The following is a 24507-nucleotide window of genomic DNA, read 5'->3' on the forward strand; positions in this document are numbered from 1 at the left end:
GGGGCTTTTCCTGTTTACCTGGCCACTGCATCCGAGTTCAGATTGCTGTCCAGAGCGGTCACAGTGGAGCACTGTGGGATACTGCCCGGAGGCCAATACCGTCAATTTGCGGCCACACTAACCCTAATCCGATATGGTAATACTGATTTTAGCGCTACTTCTCTTGTTAGGGAGGAGTACAGAAACCGATTTAAAGAGCCCTTTATATCGATATAAAGGGCCTTGTAGTGTGGACGGGTACAGCGTTAAATCGGTTTAATGCTGCTAAAATCGGTTTAAAAGCATAGTGTAGACCAGGCCCAAGACTGTGTTTCTCCTGTGCTGTGTCCCTGCCAGAGGATGCAGAAGAAGAGGGTTGTGCCTTGTGCAACCCAGCTGCCTCATCTTCTCAGAAAGATTTCACTTTGGCTGCCTTACGCCAACCCCAGAGCCAGTTCCCCAGGAGTTGCCCACCAGTGAGGGAGGAGTCTGACAATGAGACCACAAATGTCTCAATGGGTGGTGAAAAAGTGAAGAGAACACTTGAGCCACCAGAGGCAGTTACCTCAAAGGGCAGTGGAAAATTTCCGGCATAGGAAACCATAAGCCAGTTGGCTGAATCCACCACAGAGTCAGGAGTGGCCAGTGAGACCATTCTGAGTGTGTGTTGTCCCATGGCTCAGGTCTTACCATCCCTCCATGAAGCAGAGAAGAAGGGAATCAGTCTTCCCCTCAGGAAGAAATTTGCTCTTGGGCTAGGGAGTTCTTGGATTTGGTGCAAAAAGCACCTTTATCTCAGAGGCCACCATCCTGTGAGCCCCAGACAGCAGCTGCAGTGTCCCCTTACAAGCTTTCTGTCCACTTTCAAAAAGACAAAGATAAAAAGATTCCTGATAGCAGTAGAAGTTTCCAGGACTCTTCATCTGACTCAAGTCCCCGGTCCCCACTTCCCTTAAGAAGTCAAATTATAAAGGGTGGGAGGGGGAAATCAAGAAATTACTTCAGAAACTTTGAGGAAAACTGCCCTGTTCTTCTTGGGATAGCAGTTCCACTGATGCATCCCGAGAAGGACCAAAACTAAAGGCTCTGCTCAAATTTTTCATACATGGAAAGAAAAACCATGGCAGTTTCAGCACTAGTCAAAGACATTGCTACCCCAACTGAAAGGAATTTTTTGCCTGAAAGAACCTAATGACCACAGAATGGATATGTCATTGCACCATACATTTGAGGCTGTATCTTCCTCTCTGAGGATTTCTGCAGCAATGTGTTTTGCAAGAGCAGAACTGGCATGGACTGACAATTTGGCAGCCAGACTGCCAAGAAAAAAGGCTAAGAAATCATTGAGGTTAGGTTTGGAGTTAAAAGAAAATCTCAGTGGCTTCAGCATTCATAGCCAATGCAACCAGGGATTGCTTTGATGTTTTCAGCACATGCCGTGGCCTCCAATGTGGTGACCAGATTGCATCTGATTATGAGCCTGGAACAGCAAAGTCAGGCCAAAATCATGATAGTGGCTTTGAAATAGTCAGTTATTTAGGGATCCATTAGACATTTAAAATAACCGTTTTTTCATTCTAAACAAAGAACAATACATTTTTAGTATGTTAGTGATCCCCTTTTTTCAATTTTTGTTTTTAGTTTGTTCATGGATTTGTCACATTACAGCTTCTGCTGGTTTTGAAGTTTAATCAGTTAATAAAATTAATGTTCTTGATAATTACAATTTTATATTATTGTTTTATTGTTATCAGTTGAACTAAAAGAAGAAGAGCATAAAGAAAAGCTAGAGAAAAAAGAGCTGACAATATTAGACTTAACCAGGCAGCTGAGAACTCTAGATAAAGAGAAACAGAATGAGATAATCAAGCTGCAGATAGAGGTATGCACTACTGGGAAGAGAGGGTTTCATAAGTTTTAGGTTTAAAGACCAAATAGACATGCACCTTGGATAGACTTAGAAGATTCTATGTAAAGAAAAGGGTTGAGATGAGCACTTACTAATGTAATTTGGATCCTCACAGGTTTGTAATTTAAAGAGGCAGATCCACAGGTGGTGTAAATTGTCATAGATCAATGAGCTTCATCTGAGCTGAGGATAAGCCTTCAGAAGTTGGCCAGTACAAAAAATGTTGAGATCTGTTCTCTTCATGTACATGTGTAACTAACTACCATTAACAAATGGGGGATATGTCTGTATTTTGAGAATAATATAACCTATTATGTTGTTTTTGAGAAAGGTAAAATTGTTTTAAGTACATCTGTTATGCCCTCTTAGAAAATTTTGTCCTATATATATTTTCAGTACCTAGAGAGATGAAAAAAATGCTTTTGTTTTTTGTTTATTTTTTCAAATGTTTATAGTTCCTGTAATATTTGGAAGATGTCTTTACTTTAAAATGTTGAGAGCTTGAGGCCCTGATCCAGCAATGCGCTGGTAGCACCCACTGATTTCAGAGGAATGCTGCATTGGTACTGTAAGCTTCAGGACTGAAGCTTTATTTAACGTTTGAGGTTTTAAAGCCACGGCACTGCTACTGAAAAACTAAGCAAAGATTTCAAATTCTCTAAATGTTAAAAAAAATAAATAGGGCATGAACCTATGGTTGGGATGAGCTCTCCTCAGGACCCAAACTTGGGGCTGGTTTAATTAAGAGTATGCAATGCCTTCTTTTGCCCAGGCACACACCCTACAGTTGGGGAAAATCCTCAGCTGGTTGGCAAACTAATATTATGGCCCCTTTGAATCACCAGAATCAAGGACTTGGGCCAATATTTTCAAAGGGACACTGTCAACTTGTAATCTTATTAATTTTTAATTTTAAAAAACTAATTAAGTAGTTGCATTTCTAATTAAGTAATTGGATCTCCCTGCCAGTTTTAATTTTAAGGTACAAAATACATGCAAAAACATGTGGAAATTATACCTGTTTTTATTAAAATAATCATAGAATCATATAATATTAGGGTTGGAAGAGACCTCAGGAGGTCATCTAGTCCAATCCTCTGCTCAAAGCAGAACCAACACCAACTAAATCATCCTAGCCAAGGCTTTGTCAAGCTGGACCTTAAAAAGCCTCTAAGGATGGAGATTTTAACAGCTCCCTAGGTAACGCATTCCAGTGCTTCACCACACTCCTAGTGAAATAGTGTTTCCTAATATCCAACCTAGACCTCCCCTACTGCAACTTGAGACCATTGCTTCTTGTTCTGTCATCTGCCACCACTGAGAACAGCCTTTGGAACCCCCCTTCAGGTAATTGAAGTCTGCTATCAAATCCCCCCTCACTCTTCTCTTCTGCAGACTAAATAAGCCCAGTTCCCTCGGCCTCTCCTCGTAAATCATGTGCCCCACCCCAATCATTTATTGCCCTCTAGCTGGGACTCTCATCCAAATTTGTCACATCCTTCTGTAGGCTAGAGAGGACGGACAAAACTGGAGCAATACTACCATGGATGTGGCTTTCACCAGTTGCAAATAGAGGGGACATAATCACATTCCATCCGATCTGCTGGCAAGTGTCCTACTAATACAGACCCAATATGCCATTGGCTTCCTTGAGCAACAAGGGCGCACAACTGCTCGACTCATATCCAACACTTCTTGGTACCACGTAATTCCCAGGTCCTTTTCTTTGCAAACTGGCTCTTAGCCAGATCTGGTCTCCAGCCTGTACGTGGTGCTTGGGATCTTCTCTCCTAAGTGCAGACAGAACTACACGCTTGTACCATTGGTGAACCTCAATCAGTACCTTGTGGCGCCAATATCCTCAATTTATCTAGGTCACTCTGGACCCTAATCCTACCTTCCCGCGTATCTAGCTCTCCACCGCATTTAGTGTCCATCTGCGAACTGCTTGATAGGTGCAGTTCATGCCATTATCCCAGATTAATAAAAAGATGTTGAACAAACCGCCCGCAGGAACCGACCCTTTCAGGCACACTGCTGATAATCCGGCTGCCATCCTGACATCGAAGCTGTTTGATCACTACCCGCTGAACCCAACAATATAGCCAGCTTTCTCTCCACCTTATAGTCCATTCATCCAATCCATACTTTTTTAACTTGCTAGCACGAATACTGTGGGAGACCTTATCAAAAGCTTTGCTAAAGTCAAGGTGTAAGGTGTATCACATCCACCGCTTTCCCATATCCACAGAGGCAGTTATCTCATCATAGAAGGCAACCAGGTTAGTCAGGCATGACTTGCCCTTGGTGAATAATGTTTTCTTCTGTTGAATCAGTGTAAATATTAGGGATTTTTGTCCTTTCCTTTTGTTTCAGTTCAATGCTAAATTAGCAAGACTTCAGAATAAAACAACAAAATCATATCCAGATACCACTGTCTTGCCTCAAAACATCTACAGAAGGGTATGTGTTTTAATAGCTTTTTCCTAAAAATGTCTGTGGGTTGCAAATACTGTTGTGACCATGTGTTTATATAGAGTATCTAGCTAGTATTTCTGTATGATATGCTTTGAAAAGTGACTTTGTAAAAATGGTAATATGCCATTCCTTGTTTATTGTGCCACCATGGCTCCAAACCATATTGCTCATTTACCAAGTAAAACAATGGTTTTTCTATGTATCTGTAATTGAAGCTGTGATCCTTCCAGCTCATGTGTCATTCTCAGCACTAAAGATTCTAGGGGACAGAGTCTGTCATCAGTTACACCTGTACAATCTCAGTGTGTTCAGTGGAGGCTCCAAAGAGAGGCATAATTTGCCTCAACCAAACCACTAGCATCCTCGAAAACTGTCCAGAAGGAGGAAGCAACAACTAGTGGATTTGATTGCAGTGTGCATCCCGCAACTAAGGGCCTGATTCAAAGCCTAATGAAGTCTGCTGACTGTCTTTCTATTAACTATTAACTTCAATAGGGTTTGGATTGAGCCCTAAATATTCCTGTCTATAGCTATCACGTGTTGGCAGCTATGCACGATGTGCAGCCCCACCATGGCCTTCCAGCTTTCATTGATTACGCTCTTTCCAGTATGATGATGTCACACAGTTACCACAGAATCCTTCTGGTGCCAGCTTATGAAGGTCAAGGGATAGGGTTGAGGATTTACTATTTATTATTATAGATCTTAAAGTATATGTAATAATAATAAACTTTGAAAATGTTAAACAAAGCACCTGGTGGTTTTTTTCAAGTATATGCATGATCCTTTGCTTCAGGAATTTAACGTTACTGCTGTTTGCACATAACCTTCAAATAAGCTTGAATTTTTTTGTAGATGTTTAAATATATTTTGTTAAAATAATACCCATATACAATCAAATATCAACTATTGCTTTCATTCCAGCATAACGTGAGGATTGTGGGATTTCATATCGGCCATGTACCAACAAAGCACTTAAGCACATGCTTAACTTTACCTTGAATAGTCCTATTGACTTCAGTGGCAGTACTCATGTGCTTAAAGTTAAACATGTGCACTGTGCGTGTGCTTTTCTAGATTAGGGTCCTCAGACTGTCAAATAAAGAGGATTTTGTGAGAATTACCCTTGTAAAATACATATTATGATGTTCTCATTATTGTACTTAGGATAATTTCATTAGTAGCAGCAAGTTGTGTTGATACACCTATGCTGTATTTCAGTTCTACATTTTAATTACCAAAACATTTATTTATTTTTCTATAGAAACTTCAGCATCTCCAGGAGGAAAAAAACAAGGAAATTGAAATTCTCCGTAACACTATTAGAGATTTACAGCAACGACTCAGCAGTGGCCCAGATTCCCTCCTCAAACGGAGGCGGTTTTGAGAATAACTTTGAACATGCACTACTGAAATGGTTTCTTGACTTAATACAACTGAAAAATATATTATAAATGCAATAGCACAAGCTATTGAAATTGAAAACAAAATATAAGGCAACTCTGGAATGCCATCTATTTTTTATTGAAAACTCCCTTATCAAATATATCATACATCTATATTCTCTTTATATTCAGTACTGCTTTCTTGCTTATTAGCATTCACCATTAAAGGATTCAGGTTTTGTAGGAGACACCGTTTCCCTATTAAACCATCATTAACTATGGCATGTGCTTTCAAAGCATTCACCTCTATTCGCTTTTCTGTCTTCCATGATCCTTCAAATTAAACACTACTTTGTTTTCAGATTAGTTAAGATAGTCAAATTGTAAGTATAACTACGCCAAGAGAGACATTATACAAGTTTAATTAGTAAGTTACATTAATAATCTATATGTATGGCTAAATTTAACCCTGGCATAAATAGATGCAATTCAGTGAGAGCTGTGTTTGCTTATACCAGGATTGAATTTGATTCATAACCTTGTTTCATGCCCTGATTCCACATCAAGATCTACTAACACTGCCCCCTGTGCCCATGCAGAATCCTACTGCCTTCAGTAGAACTTCACAAAGGTACAGGTGTCCTTGCTAATGGAATCTGATACAGGATCTGGTCCTTAAACTATAAGATATCAAAGAGTACAAAAACAATTATTTCTGAACAATGCAATTTTTGGCATATGGCTTACAGATGAAATAAAACATTGTTATAGCAAGATGCTCTTGAATAAGCTTTCATATGTATCAAAAACAACATGATTGGATCACTTTCATAGCTCCTTTTTTAGTTGAGAAAAAAATTAACTTTTTAATATTTCATTCTTCAGAAATAAGTAAAAAAACAAGATTAGAATGTCTTTTCTGGCTTTCTTCTATTCTTGGTTGCTAAATATCCAACAGAAGCCCCTAGGTTATAGTTTATGCTTCTGTCCTCACTAATGCAAGCAGAATATTAGGAGAGAAACAGAAAAGACAAATTAACCAAATACTGTAGACACCCTTCAACTAGCAGTGAAAAAACAAACTACGGCTTAGGTAATTTTACTTTTTAACCCCTCAACTCCAAAATAACCCTCTACTGATGGTATTGTAACACACATCAAAATGTTTTCAGTGTTATATTTTTACTTCTTTATGCTTTTCTATTTCCTGTCTAGGGTATTAATCTGATAAGTTTGAAGTTTGTTATTACAAGTTTTGTTAGAATTAAATGCATTCAAATTGAAGGGATCTTTCCTGATGTTAAAATGTTTAGTTTGTTTTTCATGCTCATTTTCCTGTCGTTCCTTCTCACTGTCAGGTGTCAGATGTTTCATGCTCACTTGCTGCTGGTGAATGTCAAGCAGCTGTGGGCAGACGTCACTGTCAAGATTCAGTGATGTTTTCTGCTAACAGCTGGCCATGTCACCTGCAGGAAGATGGGAGTTCTCCCTGACAGTGTCAGGTGACTGCATTTCCTGATTCTTCAAACAACAGGTGTCGGCAGTGTCAACATCAGCTACTAGAAGTTGACTGTGACACTTTCTGCCAGCTTCAGGTTAACTCTTTGTTTCAGCTGGCAGTTCCTTTTTTTCAAGGCCTCTTAACTTTTGTAGGAACTTTCCCCACTTCTCTTTGTGGGGCAGTTTCTACATTTGGTTGACTACCTTTCTGACCCTGTCTATTACGACCCACAACCCTGTTATGACGTTGACTGGTCTGGTGGGAATGATTTCTTGGAGCTTGAGCAGAATCCTGTTGATTTTGATCTTCTGAAAGTTGGTCCCCTTCCTGTTGGTGGTGCCTGTGTCCATGATGTCTATGTTGATTGTGGTGGTGTGAATGGCGAATGTGTGGCTTTGGTGCTTCTTCAGCCTGCTTTTTATCTGCTGTCTGAGATATGTTTTTGCATATATCTTCAACAACTGGTGTCTGGAAAATGTAAATTCATACAATAAAAATGCACCCATCTTAAGTAAACAGGGTTAGTTTTAAAATCTCAATTAACTTATGTCATTATTACAGTAACTGAAAACAAAGACTTAATCAAATCAAGACATTAAATATTGTCATTGCTTAGGTATTTTTGTTCAAGTTATCTTTTTTAAATATGTTTTTAAAAGCCATGACTGTAACATGAACAAATTAAAGGCTAGATTTTGTTGCAGTAGGGCAACCTGCACTGCAGCTCCCAGCACTCCAAGGGAATGCTGGGACTGTGCAAAAGATGCTTTCACCAGGTGTAAGTTGACATGGAGAAGGAGAAGCAGGTCAGTTGGCTGGAGGAATTTTTCAGCATCTCAAAGTGTATTATCAATTGCTGCCCCCCACTGCAAAAGGGGAGCTGGGGAGGAATTGTGCCTCTGAAGGCTTTCTCTGAGGCACAGTGTCTCCCTGTGTTCCCCAGGTGCTTATACTCTGCCACTTACTTCAGACTGTGTCTTAATGGCACAATTTAATCCTAAATAACTATGCCAGCAGAGGAACTATGTACACTAGGCCACATGGCTAAAGTTGTATTTAGATTTCCAGCTAAGCTAAAGAGAAACTCCTTTATTTGTAACCTGCAAAATATTATTTCAGAAATTTGTGAAGGACATGAGGTTTAAGAAAGAAATTCACTTCTGTTATCAAGCTGCTTTGTTCTGCCAGATTCATATTCACATAAAACAGAGTAATTCAACAGTTTAAAAAAATGAAGCTGAGGAAACTGAATGGCTCAGCTGACTAGTAACAGAATATGAAACCTCTCTCTTTTAAACAAAGGTCATTGATTTGGAACAAGCCCATTTTAGTAATGGCTTAATGTCATTGACATCTAATAATACTGTTTCAGTGGATTATTATCGGAGATGTGGGTCCCAGCCTGGGGCTCCAGCATTTATACTGCATGATGTGGGCCCAAGTCAAACCACTCATATCCCAGACTTCCTAATGCCCTTCCAAAATGTGGGTGCTCTGACCCTTTGTTCATGGTGCAGTCTGGCAAAACTTCATGGTCCACCAAACTTGTATTTGTCTGTCGACCAAGAAAGTTGGCCTGGGGGTTATGGAATACTTTTGGCAGACTCCCAGAGCACTAGTCCAGTGGTGCTGAAAAGCAGCAGGGCTTGAATCCTGGGTCCTGGCTTGATTCAAGCTTGGACCATTCAACTCCTGGCTCCGAGTCTTGGATTAGCAAGAGTTGTGTGTAGATGGAACAGGGTTAAGCTTGAGCCTGAGTTTGAATCCTGGGCTTACTGTGCAGTGTAGACATACCCAGAATGTCACAGCTAAACACAAAGTGGAATAGATTGTTTCGCATAAGTAGTTAACACATATCGTATCAGACCATTCAATGTGAAGTGGCCTGTTAACACCTTTGCAATAATAGGAAAAAAAACATGAGGGTTAGTGGGTTACAGATTGTTTGTAATAAGCCATACATCCAGTGTCTCTATTAAGACCATGATTTTTGGTGTCTAGCAAAGTTATAAATGTAAGCATCTAGGTTCATGTTTTGAAGATGTTGTTCAGGTTTCCTTTGAGGACAAAGGCAGAGAGATCTGATATGGAGTGATCACTTTGTGAAAAGTGCTTACCCATTGGTGATATGGTATTTTTTGTCTTTTATTATTTTTCTTGTCTCTCTAATATCCTAGCACCAACATGGCTACAACTACACTGCAAACATCAATAGATTATGTGAAACTTTATGAAATGTTTGTAGGATGCTGCATGTATTAATCTTACTTATAGTAATTGTATCCCATGTTATAAGGTAATGTTTAAATGCTTTCTCTGTAACTATACAAATGTTTAAGACTGTAAATTCCCCACAGTTGGGGAGAAGAATTACCAAGTGTGAAATATTAGTTTACCCCAAGAGATGTTATCTCCTGTCCATCAGGAAGGATTATTGAATCCAAAGGGCCATTGTGGAACAAAGACTGTCAATCGCTCCCCCCACGAAGAGGTTAGGAGTGCTCATCCCATCCGCTTGTGTTCTGGGGTGAGGGGGAGAAGGAAGGGTGTGACAAGGAGAAATTGGATCTTTTAGGCTGCCTGGACTCTCAGTGGCAAACATTCCTAAACATAAGGGAGAGATCCCCAAGTTGCTTGGCTTGGGTTAGCCCCAAAGGACATAAAAGTTTACTTATTATAGAAGCTTCTGTTACCTTTTGAACTTAATATTATACCTCATCTGTGTGTATATGTCCACCTGCTTTAATTTTCTACATAAGAGAGTTATTTCTTTTATTAGCTAATACAGCTTTAGTTTGTTTATTACAGGATTGGCTACAGGTGTTGTCCTTAGTTTGAGATCTGAGTACAATTGACCTGGGGTAAGTGATTGGTCCTTTGGGACTGGGAGTAACCTGAATACTGATGTAATTTTTGGTGTAAAGTGACCATTTACCACATAATCCAGCTTGTCTGGGTGGCAAGATAGACTGGAATTCCCAAGGGAACTGTCTGTTACTCCATGATAAGGGCTTGTCTACACTTACAACCCTGGAGCGGCAAGGCTGCACCAGCGCTTAGTGAAGATGTTAAGATGTTAACAGCACTGATAGGATAGCCTATGTACCCCACCTCCCCAAGAGGCAGTAACTATGTTGACAGTAGGAGTTAGATCAGTACAATGGCATTGCTCAGGGGTGTGGATTTTCCGCATCCATGAGCGATGCAGTGATGCCAAAGTAAGTTTGTAGTGTAGCCCAGAGCTAAGACTATTATAGTGCTTTAGAAGTTAACACTTGTTATTGGGTTGTGAAATCTAATGATAGAATATACAACTAGTTTAGGATTTTTGCCCTGCCTTTGAGACTCTGCCCTGAGGTTGGCACTCATGGTTATACGCCACTCCAGATAGTGTGACATCCATAACTTCCCTTGGAAGACTATCCCAGAACTTAACTCCCCTTATAGTTGGAAAGTTTTTCCTAATATCTAATCTAATCTAAATTTCTTACTGAGTCAGAGTGCAATATACTTCAAGAGCATCTAAATTCATTTTCACTATCAGTACAGAGATAGAACTGCCAACTGTAAAAAGTTATTTAAAATAACGCAATCTTTAATAAAGAGTTTATCAGCATTTAATCTTGAGATTATTGAAGGTCTAAGAGAAGACAAACATTTAAGGCATTATCTGTATATTATCTAGGTATAAATCTGTAACAGTAATTTATTTATAGAATGATTTTTTATTGCATGGCATGTGTTAATTTTATGTAACACATACAAAATATACAGTGCAGAAAATCTGGCTGATTTGCGATCTTGATGTCATTCCTCAGTGCCCAACTACCATTTATAGCGGAGCCCTAAACTGGGCAGCTATGTCAGCATTATGGCCCATATTTTTTAAAGTATTTATTGTCTAAAGCAGGGCTAGGCAACCTATGGCATGTGTGCTGAAGGCGGCATGCAAGCTGGTTTTCAGTGGTACTCATACTGCCTGGGTCCTGGCCACTGGTCTGGCAGGGCTCTGCATTTTAGTTTAATTTTAAATGAAGCTTCTTAAACATTTTAAAAGCCTTATTTACTTTACATACAACAATAGTTTAGTTATATATTATAGAAAGAGACCTTCTAAAAATGTTAAAATGTATTACTGGCACGCAAAACTTTAAATTAGAGTGAATAAATGAAGATTTGACACACCACTTTTGAAAGGTTGCCAACCCCTGGTCTAAAGATTCAGATAGTGGAATCTTCAAAATGCCAAGGCACCTAACTCCCATTGAAACCAATGGAAATTAGGCAGGTAGACACTTCTGAAAATCCCACTCTGCACCTATCTTTATTTTTAGCCACCTAACCACCTCTAAAAATCTGGCCCTATGTGGCTGCCCCAGAGAGGAGTGGTTCATGCTCAAGATATACTTGAGAGTGCACACTGTGCAGCACAGGCAGGTCATGAGGCTGCTTAAGAGCTCTGTCAGGAGGAAACCAATCATGCTCCTTCTAGCCCCCATTGATCAGTATATTCCAAGGATCTGTCACAAACAGGCCAAAAAAGCAACTGCACTATAGCACCTGTATTTTGAAGCAGGGTTCTGCTGATAGGACAAAAGCATGGATCATTGAAAATTTAGAGGGAATTTCTTCTCTTGGTATTAGAAAGGATGTAACAATGTTGTCATATTTTATGATATTATACTTTCTATGATGTCCACAAAATCCCAGTGCATTATTTGTAAACACATCTAAACTGGGCAAGGAGGAAATTAAGAATATTACCAAGCAAGTAGAAGGGGGTGGTTAATTAATGGGTCGCAATAGGGAATGTCAATATTTTAAACATAAAAGAAGCCAAGTGCTGCAAGAAAATTCTTCATTTTTAAATCAACTGCATGTGATGCTGTACCAAAGGGACAGTTAAATATGTCAGTGGGAATCTTTCTAATAAATTCAATTAGCACTGAACTGGGGCTTTAATTTAGAACTTTAGGGAGCTAAAATTAAAATACTGGCTAATAAGAGTATTTGTATGCAGTGTTGTCATAGTTGTGTTGGTCCCAGTCTATGACAATGTGGATGAGGTGATACTTTTTATTGGACCAAAGTTGGTCCAGTAAATTACCTCACCCACTTTGTCTCTAATAAGAATATTCTCATTCTGAGGAGCCATTGATTCAATGTGTGACTCTAAACAAGTTACTTGACCTTCAGGCAACTTAGCTGGAAAACTGAACAATGAAACAACTTAGCTGAAACATGATGTTTCTGATCAGCTTTCATGAGTAGCTTTAGTAAATTTCTTGTTAAATTTTAAAATAGCCCTGATATATTTATATATTTAAAATAATATATATTATGCCCACTTTTATGTATTTCTTTCATTTACTCTTGTGGCACTTGGTTCAGCATTAGTACCGTATGACATAAACCAAGAAAGAATAATAGTTCAACGTATGCCAAAGCTTGACTTCTCACCTCTACATGCAAGAATGCATGCATGCATTCTCTCTCTTACACGCACACTCAATTTACTCTCTCTCTCTCTCTCAATTTGTTTAAGTGTATTCATCTTTGGCTCCCCTGCCACTGTAGCATCTGAGTGGCTACTAGATACAGGTGTGCTCTCCGCAAACAGGTGAAAATGTGGTTCTGATTGTTGTAGCCACAGTATGTTTGTTACACACTGCACTTGGAATTGTAGCTGTTGTACAATTGCTTCCCTGTAAGTGCCTTCTGTTCTATTCAAGCATCTATCATCGAATGGTATGTCTACACTGCAGCTGGCAGCATGTTTTCCAGCTCAGGTGGACAGACACACTTTAGCTGTGCTTGAGATAGTGCACTAAAAAGAGCAGTGTGGCCAGGGATTGCTTGAGCACAAACCCGCTCGGACTCCCTGAGTATGTACTCAGGCGGCTAGCCCAAGCCGCTGCCCATGCTACCCCTGGTTATGCTGCTATTTTTAGCATGCTAGCTTGAGCAAAACTAGTATATTTCTGTCTGCCCAAGCTGGGAAGCATTCTCCTTCAGGGCTCATCAAGTGGACTAGGGAAAAGCAGTAAGATAAGAAAACAAAAGCAGCAAAGGATTTTTGTGGTCAGCACTGGTAAATGCAGTAAGCAGTCTAACATATTATAACATGCTAAATGCTTCCTGTTAGTTAATTTTCACGGTTTTTGTGAATTTTTCAAATTCACTATAATTAACTGGTGGCAGTTATTTCACTCTGATACGGCCCAATTGCACGGCCCATTGGTTGGCGTCATATTCCCTAGATGAGAAGAATAGGCACTGGCCCTTCCACTGCCTATCAGCTGGTTGCATTATGCATATCAGCAAATCACTAAAGTTAATGGGTAATATCCTGGCCTCATAAAAGTCAATGACTTCACTGAGACCAGGATTTCACCCAATATGTACAAATCACACATCCAACCTAATTGCCATTGATTTCAATAAGGCTAGGTTTTCATCCATACAATTCAACAGTAAAACTGTCACTGGTTTCAGCAGGACCAAGATCAGGCCCAAAGGCAAATTCAAAAGTGCTCAAAATAAGTAAAATGTGACATTTTATAGTTTACAGAGGTATTAATGATCATTTCAAAAGTTAGGAAGTGTCTAGAGAATGAGTCACATGAATTAGAAAGACAAGAGAATCTCAGAACTCTGTTGGTTTTGTTTGCTGATTATAAACACAACTAAGTAACTGGAATTGGCAGCCAAGCCAGGATTTAGATTTCTCAAAATGATTCACATTTTTACACAAGGGCAGCAATTTAGCCCTCATATTTCAATCTTTTCTGAGCTCAAGTTGATCCATTTTGAAAAATGTGTAACAAATTACTTAATAATTGAGGAGCCATAAAATGGCCAGGTTGGTGAACAATGGCTTTTGGGATTAATCAGATAGAAATAGTTCCTTCAAACATCAGTCAGTCTCACTTTCCCCTCCCTATATATTATATATATATATAAAAGAATAAAATTAGGAAAATACCATATAAGAGCAATTTCCACACTTGTATTCACAGTATGCAATCTTAATAGAGTCTTCCACATATGGGAAAGTCAGGAAGCTATAAGGCAGACCAAGATGATACACCAGACGGCCACACCTAACAAGAGAATGAGATTTACAGTTATACAAAAAAAACAGAAAATATCTATTATTGTTATTATTTGTGTTACTGTACTGCCCAGGAGCCCTAGTCATGGACCAGGACCCCACAAACACAGAACAGAAAGATGCTCCCTGTCCCCAAATATTTACAATTTAAATATAATGTGCAGTTTCAACATATTGCAAATGTAAACTTAATTCTGTAATAAAGGAACTCTTCCTTACACCCAGCTCTGCTTGACTAAAGACTATGGACCACGTCCTAGGAATGCTCTTAACAACAAGACAAACGCAGTTGTCAATCTGATACATGGCAGTGGAAAGGACAACAGCAGCCGAAACACCATGCACAGGTTCCTCTCCAGGAAAAAGATCATTGCAGCTAGTCCTCACAACTTCCCAGAGGCAGGGATTGTGGACAAGCTAGAGGTGAAGTCAGTACATCCATACACTGCGCTGGGTGAAAACTCCATATGTAGATAGGAGCCGTGAGTTACACCTGCTTCTTGTTTCTATGCTGCATGAAAAGGCACAGACAGTGTACTTAGATGGGGCTTAGGTTTAGTTCATCAAACCTAGGATGTTTTCACATGAGGAAAATATGCTTATTTGGACTTTGCTCTATGCTCCAAGATTTGGCCGTAGATAAGGACATTGACCTATGATACTGTTAACTCATTTACATAGTTATTTCTTTTTTTAAAAAAACCCTATTTAAGCAACACAAATATTTTCTTTCTACTCAATAAACCCACAAATGTCTCAATGGATTTACCCCTTCTTTTCTCACACAAACAGCCTTTTAGGCTCAGATTAAATATGCTAAATAAATTTTCTGTGTAAATCAGACTCAGAATCAGACGTCCTAGTGTTGCATGAATATAAAAAATGAGCAAGTGTGATTGGAATCCTAGAACCAAATTCTGCTCTCAGTTACTCTGATGTAAATCCAGAGTAACTGCACTGAAAAAAAAATGAAGCTATTCAAGATTTGCACTGATTTAAATAACAGCAAAATTTGGTCCATATTAGTTATTCTCTGACTGTAAAAGGTGAAAAAGACTTTACTTTGCTTAATGGCATTTAGAAAAGCAGAATATGATGCACTTATTATAAGATAAAGGGCTTTTGGCAAGAAAATGAGAAAATACTCATTGTGTTGGGTTACAAAATACAACACTGTAAATTAATATAAATCATTTCCTAATTTCTCCTTTATATACAGACCTGTCATAGATAAGAAAATCATCTTTGTTTCCATTTAAGGTAGTCCAAACATCAGTTTGAGTCTCACTTTGCTGGTATACAGTAATATTCTCTGATACCTTCTCCTTCAGTGTGTGAATTTTCAGTTGGGAATGTATTCCTTGATGATTAACCACCATGTATGAGATATTGACCAATCCTTCATTCTCTAACTTTTCTTTCAGGTCTTCCAGTCTGGTAGAGATTTTAAAAGAAAAAGACCATTAATCAGGCAAGAATCATCTTTTTTCTTGAGAAATAAAAAGAATGTTTTTTAAATTGACATTTGCTTTTAGGGATCAATGATTTGCCTTGATTTATCTGAGAGCTAATAATTCCAGTTCTTCCATTGCAATCACTGATTTCAAATAGAATCATTAAAATCAGTCGGAGCGTTGACATTGTCATCATTGTCCTTTGTATTATGCCTAGGATTGGATCCTATAAGAGTACACAGTGTAGCTAAATGATACAGTATCCTATTCTTTAATATATTTTACATACATAGGTAAAGCGGATGCATTCTTTTAATTGATCTTTCCATTTCAATTCCTTTATTTCTTTTACTGATGTAGATTTAGATATTTAATCTAATGAGTGATAATTGATTATAGACCAAATCCTAGTGTGACATCTGAGTGCACTTACAGTCCCAACACAGCTGAAACAGTGCCTCACTATAGATGATCTAGAAAGGGTACCTGCAACGAAGGGCTGCTAACTCTCCCACTCTTTTGGATGATACAACAGCTACTCAATAAGTCAGAAAAAGGATATGGTAGCCGTTGGAACAAAAGGGGGAAACAGAACTTAGGCAGGATGAGCTTGTGTTATTAATGATCTTCTTCAGGAATTACAGGATAAGCAAATTCGTTTCAACAGCCTATAGAAGGGGTTTAAAAGTGTCAGGCTGTGAAACCAGCTCTGTCAGTTTTCAACTCCAAGTGATTTCATAACTGCAATAGGAATCCAAGTTATAAGCAGGGGCTTGATTCCATCCAAAAGAATTGTCTGACTGTTGCTGCTGTTGATTTTTTTGTATTCTGGCAGGCAGAGCTGGCTTTAGGCCGATTCGCCCAATTCCCCCGAATAGGGCCCTGCGCTTAAGAGGGCCCCACGCCGACGGCCTTTTTAATTTTTATTCAGCCGGCGGAGCTCCGGGTCTGCGGTGGCATTTTGGCGGCAGGTCCTTGAGTGCCACCGAAGACCCAGAGTGAGTGAAGGACCCGCTGCTGAAGTGCCACCGAAGACTCGGAGCGCTGCCGGGTGAGTATGAATCAGGCCCTGCACTTGCTAAAGCCAGCCCTGCTGGCAGGGTCCACAGGCCCCAGCTCCATGGTGATAGGTACTGTATGAACATGTAAAGAGACAGTCTCTGGAATCCTTGGCCTATCTCCTTCAAGTGGACCCTTACTCACACAGGGAAAAATACATTAAAAATACCAGCTTTTATGTGTCTTTTTCCATTAGAATTTGAATAAAGATTATTCATCTTGAATAAAGAGTACCCATTCTATATATGCCTTTACATACAGTAACTCCTCACTTAAAGTCATTCCGGTTAATGTTGTTTCGTTGCTGATCAGTTAGGGAATATGATCATTTAAAGTTGTGGAATGATCCCTTATAACGTCGTTTGGCAGCTGCTGCTTTGTCCACTGCTTGCAGGAAGAGCAGCCCGTTGGAGCTAGCTGGTGGGGGCTTGGAACCAGGGTGGACTGGCAGCCCCCCTATCAGCTCCCCGCTTCCCTAAGTTCCCTGTGCAGCAGCCGCCCAGCAGGTTATCAATTGCCGGCAGTTCAGTTTTCCCTCCCCCCACTGCCACGTGCTGGTCCTGCCCTCTGCCTTGGAGCTGCTTCCGGGAGCCTCCTGCTTGCTTTGCAGGGAGTGGGGGAAAGTAGAGGGCTACTGTCAGGGTATCCCCCTCCCCTTGCTCCTGCACCCCACTTACTCCATCTCCATGGGGGTGAGAATGACACGACAGGGCTCAGGACGGAGGGGAGAACTGATGTCTCAGTTTGCTAATCTACTTAAAAAAACACTGTACTTAGACTGTGGTCAGCCTACTTAAAGGAGCAATGCACATCTCTCTCTCACACAGGGTCTGTGTCTCTGACTCTGTCTGCTATGCTGTCTCCCCTCCCTCCATTCATGCTGCCTTGTAGTGTGTATGGCTACATTAACAACAATGGGTTAATGCTTGAGGGCTCAGCCAAAAGTTAGTTCATCATTTAGCAACAAGGCATTCCCTGGGAAACATCCTACCCGCTGACTCCTCCACCTCAACCAACCTACACAATCATCATCACTATGTACAGTATTAAATTGTTTGTTTAAAACTTATACTGTGTGTATATGTGTGTGTGTATATATATATGTCTTTTGTCTGGTGAAAAAAAATTCCCTGGAACCTAACCCCCACATTTACATTAATTCTTATAGGGAAATTGGATTCGCTTAACATCATTTTGCTTAAAGTCACATTTTTCGGGAACATAACTGCAATATTAAGCAAGGGGTTACTGTACAGCTTACCTCTGCTTATGGAAAAAAAAGAGTGAAACATAAAGATCTCTCTATTTCAGGTAGTCTTTTACATATGTGAGAAATATGATTTTACTCAGCTTCAATATCTCTGCCAAATTACTAACTAAGGAGTCAGAGATAGTGGCAGTTTGAAAGAACTAGTGAATCTCATGTCATCCCTGTATTTTCTCTTTTATCAACTCAAGAAAACATTCTGTATTTCAACCAGCTGTTTACAATGAAATTCAGCACTGTCTTATTTCTAGCAATGAAGGATTTCAGATAGATCTTTCTCTTAGGGACTGGTTTTGCAATGAGAATAGGATCAAGCCCTTAAAGAGTAGCCAGTCTGATTGCTAGCTTTCGAAGGTATTGCCATTTTCTTTTGTATTAGTTTGTTTACCATTACTGATCTAGGGACTACTCTTGGTAATGAATAATGCTTGGAAGACTCTGTAGGATCAGATCCTAAATCACATCTTAGTGCAATGGTTCTTAAATTTTTGTATTGGTGACCCTTTTAACACAGCAAGCCTATGAGTGTGACCCCACAATATGTTAAAAACACTTTTTTTGTATTTAACACCATTATAAATGCTGGAGACAAAGCAGGTCTGGGGTAGAGGCTGATAGCTCATGGCTCCCCTTCCCCTGTAATAACCTTGTGACCCCCCCTGAGGGGTCACGACCTCCAATTTGAGAACCCCTGTCTTAGTGGGAGTATAGCTCTGGAGGAACTGTTTCTGCTGGGTTTACTAGGGTTCATTTGCATTTGTGTGGCCTAAGATCTTAAAACCAAAAACAAAATAGATCTTTATTAATGAAGATTTGGTTGTTATTTATATTTATGTGGTGGTAATTGGAAGATGGCAAGGCTTTTAAATGGTTGCTTCATCTACCAATGTATACTGAGGCAATGATTTAAGAATCTGAGTCAAAGGCACAGATTTGTCCATCTAGGAACTCAGTCAATGGAGCTGCACCTGTCACAGGTCCTGTTTGGTACACAAGTAGATGAAGAAGCCATAAATATGTGATCATATCTATCTATCATATAAAAGCTTTGCACACATGTTGTAATTAAATTGCTGAGTTTTTAAAACTGCTCTATCCCATTTTCAGATATACTTGGAAGAGAGAAATGTCCTTACCTGGAAGCCTGCAGCAGGCACAAGTATCAGCTAGCTTGGAGAAGTGCTACGACTGTCACTGAGCCCCTAGAATTCTGCATGGGACTGGTCTCCTCAATTTGCCATTCTGGGGGTTCTTTACAATGGGCACTTGAACCCTGGCTCTCTGTCCCTCCTCCTGGGAGGAGACAGAGAACCAGGGCCAAACCCAGCCCTCCCCACATGGCTGGGCTTCAGCTGCAAATGAGAGAAAACAAAAGAAATGAGATACATGCACAGAGCAGTTCCAGCTGCTGACATTCTCATAACAAAACCAGCAGGCCATTACCTCTCTGGGGCTAGCACAGGAAGTAAGCTCAGAATTTGGTGCACTATGTTCATTGCTACTGGCAATAGTCCTATGATTCCATGGAAAGCACTAATGGATAACCTTGATATTTTCTTAATTGAAAACAGGACAATCTAAGTATTCCAACCAGCTGCGTGACCCTTTACATTAACTAGACAAATTGAGTTGTTCCCCACTCCTATTTCATCTTCTTATCAAACTGCAATTTTAATAACTGCAGAACTGACTCCAATTCTGCTGTTTTTGACTTATTTGTGCACTGACGTCAATGGTGCTATGCCAATTTACACCATGTGGAGATCTGGATCATTGGTCCAAATCAATCTGGGGTGCAATTCTATTGACTTCAAAGTAGTTGCCCCAGGGGTATATGTTGGCCCATAGCAAATACTATACAAACTGGGAGCAGAATAAATTTAGAAGAATTTTTAAAAGAATCTTTTTCACATTTGGACCTTAGCCAGGAAAAGCTCTAAAGAAGGAAGACACTAGAGACAACTGAGCAACAAAGAAAAGGAAATGAAAAATCCAAAGTTTCAGGATTCCGTAAATCTCTCAAAACCTCGTGCCTGCACCCAGAGCATCTTATATTTGTGATCATCATAGAATGTAAAAATATTGTAAAACCTCTTTTTCTCCCAGTGATACATTAACATAACACCTTTTGGCTTATTGTGTTTAGACAGCACGCATTATCTAGGAAAGAAACTGAAAAACTACTCTTTTCCCCCTCACAGGCTGCGGGATTGCATTGGACATCCCACAGCCCCTTTCACAACAGAATCTGATCAGACACACAGTTATGCTCTGTGATGTAACATACATAACACATGAAACACATAAAAAATATACGTTTTCATCAACCTCAGAGCATTCCAATACAAGGAAAGTTTCGTAGTACCGATCTCATGCAGACAGACGAAACTGCTACAAGCCAGCCATATTGTCAGCCCCCTTATTTCCTGACTTTTCTTTCCTCCAGTTCTGTAGAAGGAATCTGGTAAAATACTTAAGGGATGAAATTATGGAACCATTGATTTCACTGGAGGCAGAATTTCATTCTAGGTCTCTGCACACACTTGGACAACTGCATTCCTTTCATGAGACTCTCTTGCAGACATGTACAAAACTTCAAGACATGCCTGGATTGTTCCATGAATTTAGCATTCTGCAGTGTTGGCACACAATACCCAGCAATAGCTTGCCAAGCCCCACAGACTGGAAATAAGTTTTGTTCTGAATTACACTTTCTCTTCCATATTTCAATTTTTTTAAAGCCATTTAAATTGGTTTTAAATGGAACTTTCTAGCTCCCCAATCAACCTCTACAACCAAAGAAACAAAGGAACACTTTGCAAAACCAGAAATCACAAGGGTATTTTATAGCAAAACAATACTTACCCTTTTCCTCTTTCCTTGGCTGCTCTGCTTAACTCTGCTTTGCAGAAGTAAACAGCCTCAGCAACTGCTGCTCTCTGGTATTTATACTTGCCTTGTTTATCTCACTTCTCAGATGTGGTTCAAAGTTCGGGGAACTTATTGGGCACAACCTTGCAAGCAAAGCAAAGCGTTTTAGCTAAAGCAGCCAAAACTTTTCTTGATTAACTCACTGGGAGTGGCAAGCATTTATCATTCAACAGGGAGGTATTTTTATACAAACATGAATATCAGGTTATGCAGTTTGCCAGCCATCCCAGTGACTTGGAGGCAGTGGTACAATCAGAGGAAGGGGATGGGCTTGAAAGTCACATTCTTTACTCAAGACTACAGAGGAAAAATATATATACACATTTGCTGAGCCAGCAAGTTTTGCTCTCATATCCTTTAGCTCAGGGGTTCTCAAACTGGGGGTTGGGACTCCTCAGGGGATCACGAGGTTATTACATGGGGGGGTCGCGAGCTGTCAGCCTCCACCCCAAACCCTGCTTTGCATCCAGCATTTATAATAGTGTTAATATTTAAAAAGGTGTTTTTAATTTATAAGAGAGGGTCACACTCAGAGGCTTGCTATGTGAAAGGGGTCACCAGTAAAAAAATTTGAGAACCACTACTTTAGGTCTTGTTTGTCTTAGACTGTGATGTACCCTGCCCTAGAATATGTACAAGGTAACCTTCCTTTCAAAAAACTGTTGTCAATTACATCAGTTTGCTTTTAAAATTGTTTGTGCATATAAAACAATGCTCTGTGTTGCTTTTATATTTCTTCCTTTTGAAGGGGGTGGGCCAGATCCTCAGCTGATAGAAATCAGTGTCACTCCATTGAAGCCAGGGGATCTATACTGATTTACAACAGTTTTCTATTCTATTCTATTCTATATAGGTTCTTGTACTTCCCTTATCACTGTAGTATCTGAGCACCTTCTGGTAGTGCATTAAGTGGGGTGACTAACAACCGTCACATGGTTCTTTCTCTCTCTCATCTTCTCCCCAGGGCAAAAGTTGTGTGTGCCATTTTGTTTGGGTAGAGTATTGGGTTTGGCTTTTAAATATTTGCATTGTTCTGTGTCTAGGTTAGGGACGGCAAAGTCAAAGAAATGTGCCCTGAACTTAGCATGCAAGGTGGTGAGGTTTGTGTTGGTTCTTAGTTCCTGGGAGAGTTCATTCCACAACCTTGGACCAGTCCCCAAGAAAACTCTGTCTCCTGCATAAATTAGCTTTACTCTTATGGTAGAGAGTTCCATTGTGCCAGAGAAGCAGCTTTATTGACCATGGCCCTTGTCCACAAGCTTTAGACTCTTTTAGATAGCTTGGGCCCAGCCCACTGAGCACATTGAAGGTAAGGGCTGAGACCTTGAACCTGACTTGATATTCTCTGGGAAGCCAGGGTAGCGAGGGGAGGACAACTCTAATGTGGTCCCAGTAGCTTGTGTTGCTGGGGAGATGTTCTGCAGCATTCTGCAGGGAGCTGGCCCCACATACCTTTGATGATATCACTTGGTTGTTATTTCTAGAGACAGTGTATTCGCTAAGCTGAATACTTCATCAAACCTTCCTACCTGGCAGGGATGTTGTATGGTTTAATTAGTGGTTGTAAAGCCCTTTGAGGTTCTTGGATGAAAGGCACTATAGAAGTTCAATAGTATTGTTAATATTATGTGCACAGCTGGTTAGTCTGTTGGGTAAATGAGCACAGCAGCTGCAGAAAGCAGTTCAAGCTCCACTCGAATGGAAGGGATTCAAATTAACCCCTCCGCATGAGCTGTGCAGAGGAGACGACACCACCACCCGCCCCAAAAGCCCTCCTCCCTGCAGCCATGTGGCCTTTGGGAAAGAATTGCCGGGAGAAGCACATCACAGCCTGACGTGCCATTTGCCATCATCACTCTACTTCAGTGGTTCCCAGACTGGGGTTTGTGAAGCCCTGGGGATTCGCAAAATGTTACAGGGGGTTCTCGGGAAAAAAATCCCTAATGGCAGACAGAGCTGTCCCTAGGGACCCTGGGCAGCATGGGACAAACATCCCCTGGACTTCCAGGAACTAAGCAGATCAAAGCAAGCATCTCTATCACACTGAGGAGAGTTAAACTTCAAGACACCTTAGAAGAAATGGAAAAGGAGGTGGATATTTTTTTTCTGCTTTTAAAATTAAATGGGCAGTAGTATTGTTTTAACAATTATTATGAAGAACAAGTTTAAGAAGGGGGTAGGCTATTTTTCCCTATCAGTTGTAACATGAGTTGTTTGCCTGGACTGCTCAAGACCTGAATGCTTGTGTGGGAGGAACTCTTTGAGTTGGCTTCTTAAATACCATCATGCTGTTTCACATCTGATACTCCTTGATGAAACCTAGGAGCCTTGTCTTATAAAAGGCTTATTCAAAGTGATACAATCTATGAAAGTGAGATCTTGGAAGAGTGTTGCCATTTTCATAATGTAATAAAATAATGATAATACTTAATAATAAATAGTGTGTAATAAGCATGTCATAAAAACAAAATTTATATTTCCAAGATCACTGCTTTTATAATTTATACTCAGATAAAGGAGAAATTCCCTGGAAATATTCCTGTATATATTGCCACTGGGAATCTAAGGACCAGCAACTCTGATACAGGGATGAACACAGAGTCTAGATGAGTCAATCTTAGAACTGCAAACTTACCATTCAGCTGTGAACATGAAGACAGGCTTAGAACAGAAAGGTATAGTGGCTGTCATTAAAAAGTCATCATTTGCCAACAGTTACAATGCAGTGGTATTTGAGATACTAACGATTCTTTGTGTCCTAGGATAGGAAACAATTGTGGTCACTGCATAGTATCTGATGGCAAACTTTTATGTGTTTGTGACAAAATGTTAAAATGTGGACTTTGGCAATGTTTACAGCTACAATCACAGACATCTTGCTTTAAAGTGTTCACTCTGTCCATCTAAACTACTGGGATCATTACTTTATACTCCCAAGGGGGCAGATTTACTACAGCTATGGACAATCCGCTTCCATTGCTGTAGCAAGTGTCTGCCCTACAGCAGTGTAGTTGCAGTGCTGCAGCTATGTTGATGTAGCACTTGTGGTATAGACATGTCCTTAGCAGGGGTGGCTCTAGGCATTTTGCTGCCCCAAGCAGGGCAGGCAGGCTGCCTTTGGCGGTTTGCCTGTGGGAGGTCCCCGTTCCCGCGGATTCGGCGGCATCCCTGCAGGAGGTCTGCCAAAGCCATGGAACCAGCGGACCCTCCACAGGCATGCCGCTGAAGGCAGCCTGCCTGCCGCCCTCATGGCTACCGGCAAAGCACCTCACACGACTTGCCGCCCCAAGCACACGCTTGGTGTGCTGGTGCCTGGAGCCGCCCCTGGTCCTTAGTCAAGAAAAAAACACTCTCAAAGCAACTGACAGAGAAGTACTAGAAAAACAGCTGTGGGAAAGGCTAGACAAACCTAGTTGTATAAGATAAATAT

At 40.3% G+C, this 24507-nt stretch overlaps 2 protein-coding genes across 2 annotated transcripts in view; one reads left to right on the forward strand and one right to left on the reverse strand.

Moving 5' to 3' along the window:
* The window catches only part of CCDC152 (coiled-coil domain containing 152), a 27448-nt gene extending 21695 nt beyond the window's left edge, over positions 1–5753 (forward strand). Inside the window, exons 6-8 of the mRNA XM_032780815.2 lie at positions 1734–1861; positions 4265–4351; positions 5631–5753. Coding sequence (XP_032636706.1) covers positions 1734–1861; positions 4265–4351; positions 5631–5753 — 338 coding nt within the window. The remainder of the gene's footprint in view (positions 1–1733; positions 1862–4264; positions 4352–5630) is intronic.
* Positions 5754–5869: 116 nt separating this feature from the next.
* On the reverse strand, positions 5870–19531 carry SELENOP (selenoprotein P). The gene is made up of 4 exons (XM_032780814.2): positions 19283–19531; positions 15588–15800; positions 14238–14355; positions 5870–7720 (listed from the first exon to the last, which is right to left on the reverse strand). Exons 1-4 carry the CDS (start codon positions 19483–19485, stop codon positions 7361–7363), a joined length of 894 nt encoding a protein of 297 aa, XP_032636705.1. The 5' UTR covers positions 19486–19531; the 3' UTR covers positions 5870–7360.
* Between the last annotated feature and the right edge of the window lie 4976 nt (positions 19532–24507).

This window comes from Chelonoidis abingdonii, chromosome 6 (assembly GCF_003597395.2).
Source record: "Chelonoidis abingdonii isolate Lonesome George chromosome 6, CheloAbing_2.0, whole genome shotgun sequence".
NCBI classification, from domain to species: domain Eukaryota; kingdom Metazoa; phylum Chordata; order Testudines; family Testudinidae; genus Chelonoidis; species Chelonoidis abingdonii.